This window comes from Carlito syrichta, unplaced genomic scaffold, assembly GCF_000164805.1.
Source record: "Carlito syrichta isolate Samal-C Ts95f unplaced genomic scaffold, Tarsius_syrichta-2.0.1 Scaffold163993, whole genome shotgun sequence".
Taxonomy (NCBI): domain Eukaryota; kingdom Metazoa; phylum Chordata; class Mammalia; order Primates; family Tarsiidae; genus Carlito; species Carlito syrichta.
In genome coordinates this window covers 9,700-16,232 of record NW_007108089.1, presented here as the reverse complement: position 1 = coordinate 16,232, position 6,533 = coordinate 9,700, and the positions used below count along the sequence as shown (strand labels likewise).

The following is a 6,533-nucleotide window of genomic DNA, read 5'->3' as shown; positions in this document are numbered from 1 at the left end:
CCCAGGCGGGTCTCGAACCCGCCGGCTCAGGCAATCCACTCACCTCAGCCTCCCAAAGCATAGGATTACAGGCTGAGCCACCGAGCCTGGCTTAGATTTTCAGTTTAAATGAAAATTATAAAAATAATTACAATGATAAATCATTAGACTTACGTTTTTCCATTCCATTCCACAATCTTTGTAAAGTTAAGGTAATTGTCTTCTCCAGTTAGAAACACATAATCTCCATCATTTGTCCCATTTTTCTGAAAATAAGCGAATATGATCATTTAAAGTAAGTGTGATAGTTAATTTTATGACAGCTTGGCTAAGCTATAGTGCCCAGTTGTTTGGTCAAACACTAGCCCAGATGTTGCTGTGCAGGTATTTTGTAGATGTCATTAATCTCTATAACCAGTTAACCTTAAAGGATATTTCCCTCGTTAATATGACTGAATGGTCTTTATCCAATCAGTTCCACGGCTTGAAGGCAAAAAACTGAGGGTTCCTGGAGAAGAAATTCTTCTCAAGGTTGCAACAGAAATGCTGCCTGAGTTTCTGGCCCGTGGCCTGTCTTTCAGACTTCAAACTCAAGACCACACATAAACATGTGCCTACCTTTCCAGCCTTCTGGCCAGCCCCCTCAATTACATACATCAACTTACCAACCCCCTCAATTACATACGTCAACTCCATAATATCAGTCTCTCTCTTCTCTCTCTTTCTGTATATTTAATAATCCTCTTGATTCTATTTCTCTGTTACAGTTCTATCAAGTGTAATATTCACGAAACTATCCTACTTGGGCCTAACTGCTATTTGAGATTGAACCAGGTCTAGAAACAATGACTATTTTGATAAATGCTATATTAATCATATTATGACTTTATCGTTTTAAAAAGCAGGAGCTCGATTTTAAAATGGGTAAAGAATTTGAAGAGACATTTCTTCAAAGAAAATATACAAATGGCCAGAAAACACATGAAAAGAGGTTCAACATCATTGGTTATTTGGGGAAGGTAAAACCACAATGAGATATCACTTCACACCCACTAGGATGATGATTTTAAATAGGAAAATAAAAAGTGTTGGTGAGAATGTAGGGAAACTGGAACTTTTCTTTATACACTGTGAGCGAAAATGTCAAATGTTACAGCCCCTGTAGAAAACAGTTTGGCAGTTCCATAAAAATTTAAACAGAATTCGAGAGTTCCGGTAAGATGGCAACGGCACAGGTGGGACTGTGAGATTCTCCAAAAGTGAGTTCCCATAAAGACTCTTACTACACCTCCCGTCACCCACCTACCACCAGCCGCACCGGTTGGAGGCCTGGAGAACCTTGGTCCCATGCTCCGCCGGCTACCGCGGCCCCTCTGCTGGGGCTGTTTCACCCCAGGCGACCCTGGGCCCTGGCAGAGTTGAGCTCCCAGCTCCCTCCCCAGCTACCCAGCCCCAAGTACCCACTGCTGCCTGCGGAGGCCCTCGGATACTGCCTTGTGAAGATCTGGTTTCCCTTGCTGGCTACACTGATCTGCCTGGCACTCAGCTACTACCAGCCCCCTCCCTGGCTGGGCGCCCAGCCCAGTCTCAGCCGTGGCAGCCCGGGGAGGCCCTCCATGCCCGCCCCTCGGAACTACAGGCCCGATGCCCTCCTGGGGCGCCCCACTAGGCCCAAGGCCACCAGTGCCCATGCAGGCCCCCAGCGCCTGTGCCTCCAGGCTCTGTGCTGCCACCTGAGCTGAAGCACGCAAACCCGCAGCCAGTGCTCAATCCTCGGAGTTCTGGCCCCACCCTGGGTTCCAGGTCCCCACCCAGCCCCTTCTCAAGCCGCCATCGCCCAGGGAGGCTCTAGGCACCCATCCCTCAGAGATACCAGCTCCATTCCTGGCTGAAGTGCCCAGTGGGGGGGCCCAAAGCCGCTGCTACCGAACGCTACCGGCCCTATCCCCAGACTGGACTAGTGGAGAGAAAGGACGAGTGGAGAGAAAGGATCCACGAAAGAGGAGCCCCCACTGCAGTCATTTTCCAGGCAGAGATTTGCATTGCCTGGCCCATCTTCCAACAGCCTCCACCTTGTTTCTAAGGTAAGCTCACCAAACAGGAGACAAAAGGCCCTCCCCTATGCTTCATCAGACACAGGCAACTCAGTCCTGTGGCAGACCTCTCAGGCAGCAAGCCAAGGAACCAACCCAACCTATGAGTTAGTCTATCTGCTGCAAAGGGGAGAGGCTAGAGAGCAGAGCTAAAGAGACTTTAGACACTCAGGAAAGACTCCAGAGCTAGTCTGGGTTTCTTATTTTGATTTTTTATTTTATTGTTTTGACTGTTTTGCTTACTTTTGTTGGCTTTTTGAGTTAGACTACTTGTTTGTATTAGGGAAAAGCACATCAAAAGGCATGAAATTACTGGACTGTCTTTGTGTGATTACTGGTATGCTTTAGGGCATCTTGTTTGTTTGTATTTTATACTTTTTTGGCCTTGTGTCTCTTTTCATTCATTAGTTGGTATGTATGTCTCTTTTCCCTCTTACTTTTCTCTCTTTCCAACTTCCTCTTGACCCCCCCTTTCTTCCATTATTTTCCCTTTTCTTACCTCCTTTGGATCCAGGGAGCAAACCTAAACCCCACTGCATGAACAGATTGTAAGGCAGTGGGAAGTGGGTTCCAGTGTGCCCATACACCTGTTGGTGGATACTGGGATATGCAGATAGATTCTGAATACAGGGTCCCCCTCAATGAAATCTCAAAACTGCAAAAAGTACAGCCCCAACCTACAGTCCAGCCTCAAAAGTGAACAAAGCCAGAGGATGCTCATAAGGAAGAACAGGAGATTGAACAAAAAGAAGTAAAAGCAACCTCACATTCCTTGAAAAACATAATTAAAGAAGGGGAGGGAAAGGGGGAGAGAAAAATCTACACAAATGAAGAAAAACCAAAAGAAGAATATGGGTCGCTCACAGATCCCTGGGAGGTCAGACACTGAAAAAACTGACTTCAGAATGCAAACAACGAAGAGCCCCCAGAATGACTGCTCTCAAACTACAAACCCAGATATCAAGACATTAATGGAGAGATTAAAAAGAATTGAGGGGAGACAGGAGGAATCTAGGAAGGAGTTGATAACTGAGATAACAGTAGTAAAGAATACTGTGAATGAAATAAATAACAAACTGATAATCATGGAAAGCAGAATAGCCAAGCAGAAGGAAGAATCTCCAAACTTGAGGACCAAAATATAGAATTAACCCAAACTGTCAAAAACATAGAAAAGAAGCTTAAAAAGACAGAATAAAACCTTCAAGAGATGAGCGACTACTTCAAGAGACTGAACCTAAAAAGTAATTAGATTTCCTGAGGCAGAAAGAGGGACAGTCCACTCTTGAACAAACATTCCATGAGATTATTCAAGAAAAATTCCTCATCTCATCAGTGATGTGAAAATTCAAACACAAGAGATTCAGAGAACCCCTGCAAGACAACCAATGAGAAGACCAACTCCCAGACACATAATAATTCACCTCAACAAAGTCAGAATAAAAGAAAAAATCCTAAAGGCAGCAAGAGAAAAAGGTCAGATTACCTACCATGGAAGACCAGTTAGAATAGCAGCAGATCTATTTACAGAAAACCTTCAGGCTAGGAGAGCTTGGAGCCCTATTTTCAATGTTCTAAAAGATAAACAATTTCAACCAAGAATCACCTACCCAGCCAACCTAAGCTTCATCAGTGAGGGAGAATTAAAATCTTTCCCAGATATCCAATCCCTAAGAACTTATGCTGCCACCAGACCACCTCTATAAGAAACAAAGTATTAAACACAGAAGAATAGGAAAAAAGAACAACAACTTTCTTCACAAGAGTACAGGAAAAAGATTAAAAACATACATGAACCAACCCCCAAACCAAAAGAAAGACAACAAACAAACAGGAACAACAATAACAACTCTATAAGAACCTTATGATAGGGATCAACTCTCAACATTTCAATAATTAGCCTGAATGTGAATGGACCAAATGCACCACTGAAAAGACATAGAATGACAAAATGTTTAAAATATCACCAGGCAACAATATATTGCCTTCAAGAGACTCATCTCACTAGAAAGGACACTCACAGACTCAAAGTAAGAGGATGGGAAACAAATATTCAGGTGAATGGAACAAAAAAGAAAAGAGGAGTTGTGATCTTAATTTCTGACAAAATACCCTTTAAGCTATCAAAAATTAAAAAAGATACAGAAGGCCACTACATAATAATAAAAGGTTCAATCCATCAACAAGAAATATCTATCCTAAACATATATACACCCAACATAGGAACACCAGCTTTCATAAAGCAGCTTCTAAGTAAACTCAAAAAAGATATTGACTCTAACACTATCATACCTGGGGACTTTAAAACCCCACTCACAACTCTATATGGATAATCAGAACAAAAAATCAGCAATGAGATCCAGACCTCAATGTGACTCTTGACCAAATGGACTTAATTGATACCTACAGAACACTCCATCCAACTACCACAGAATATACATTCTGCTCATCACTGCATGGAATGTACTCTAAGATCAACCACATACCACAACCACATGCCATATATCAAGCATAAACAAATACCAAAAGACTGAAATTTTGCTGTGCACCTTCTTGGACCACAGTGGAATTAAAATAAACATCAACACTAAGTTTCCCCCCAAACCCACAAAGACATGGACACTAAATAGCATGATGCTAAACAACTCCTGGGTCAATGATGAAATCAAAACAGAGATTAAAAGATACCTGGAAAGAAATGAAAATGAAGAAACATCTTACCAAAATCTTTGGGATGACATGAAAGCTGTAGTAAGAGGGGAATTCAGATCTCTACAAAGAAAAAAAGTGGAAGGATCACAAATTAACAGCCTAACAAGTCACCTAAGGAAGTTGGAAAAGCAAGATCACCATAACCCTACTTGAGCAGAATCCAGATTACCAAAATAAAAGCCCAAATCCAGGACATAGAAGACAAAAAAGATAACACAAAAAAATCAATGAAACAAAAAGCTGGTTCTTTGAAAGGATAAACAAAATCGATGGTCCCCTAGCTAGATGGCTTAAGAAAAAAAGAGAAAAAGCCCAAATAAACACAATCAGAAACACAAAAGATGAAGTCACATCTGACCCTGAAGAAATACAAAAAGATCATTAGAGACTACTACGTACACTTGTATGGAAACAAACTTGAAAACCTTAAGGAAATGGAGGACTTTCTGACATCATACAATCTGCCTAGGTTGAAACTGGAAGAAATTGAGACCCTAAATAGATCAGTAACAATCAGGGAAATTGACTATGTTATAAAAACTATCTACAAAAAAAAAAAAAAAGCCCTGGACCAGATGGCTTTCCAGCAGAATTCTATAACACATTTAAGGAGGAGCTGATACCAATCCTACTGAAAGTATTCCAGGTGATTGAGAAAGATTGAGAAAGATGGAACTCTCCCCAAATCATTTTATGAAGCCAACATCACATTGATACCCAAGCCAGGTAAAGACCCAACGAAGAAAGAGAATTACAGGGCAATATCTTTGATGAACATAGATACTAAAATTCTCAACAAGATCCTAGCAAACGGGATTCAACAACACATCTCAAAAATCAACCTTCATGACCAAGTAAGCTTCATCCCTGGGATGCAAGGCTGGTTCAACATTTGCAAGACCATAAATATAATTAAATACATTAACTGATATCAAAGCAAAAACCATGATTATATCATTAGATGCAGAAAAAGCTTTTGATAAAATCCAGCAACCCTTCTTGATAAAAACCCTCGAATATCTAGGCATACCTGCAACATACCTCAAAATAGTAAAAGCCATCTACAGGAAACCCACAGCCAGCATACTCCTAAACAGAAAAAGACAAGGATGCCCACTCTCATCCCTCTTGTTCAATATAGTATTGGAAGTCCTGGCTACAGCAATCAGAAAAGAGAAGGCAATCAGGGGTATTCAAATAGGAAAAGAGGAAGTCAAGTTATCTCTCTTTGCAGATGACATGATTGTGTACCTTGAAAACCCAAGAGAATCTGCCAAAAGCCTCCTTGCACTGACAAAGGACTTTGGCAAGGCTCAGGGTATAAAATAAATGTGCAAAAGACAGTTGTATTTCTTTACACCAATAATAAACAAACAGAAATCCAAATAAAAAGCACAATCCCACTCACAATAGCCACAAAAAAATGAAATACCTTGGCATCTTCTTAACCAGAGACGTGAAAGACCTTTATAATGAAAACTACAAAACACTGCTCAAAGAAATCAAAGATGACACAAACAAGTGGAAAAATATCCCATGCTCATGGTTTGGAAGAATCAACATTGTGAAGATGTCCATCTTACCTAAGGCAATCTACAGATTTAATGCAATACCCTTCAAATTACCAGCAACATTCTTCTCAGATCTAGAAAAAACAATACAAAAATTCATATGGAAACACAAATGACCAAGAATAGCCAGAACAATCCTCAGCAAAAAAAAAAAAAAAAAAAAACAACAACAAAGCAG

General features: G+C 40.9%; 1 protein-coding gene across 1 annotated transcript in view; it reads right to left on the bottom strand.

The window, feature by feature from the left end:
* SCARB2 (scavenger receptor class B member 2) overlaps window positions 1-6,533 on the bottom strand; it is a gene marked incomplete at its 5' end in the record, with an annotated part of 33,241 nt that overhangs the window by 21,646 nt on the left and 5,062 nt on the right. The window contains one exon of the mRNA XM_008051104.1: window positions 154-245. Coding sequence (XP_008049295.1) covers window positions 154-245 — 92 coding nt within the window. The remainder of the gene's footprint in view (window positions 1-153; window positions 246-6,533) is intronic.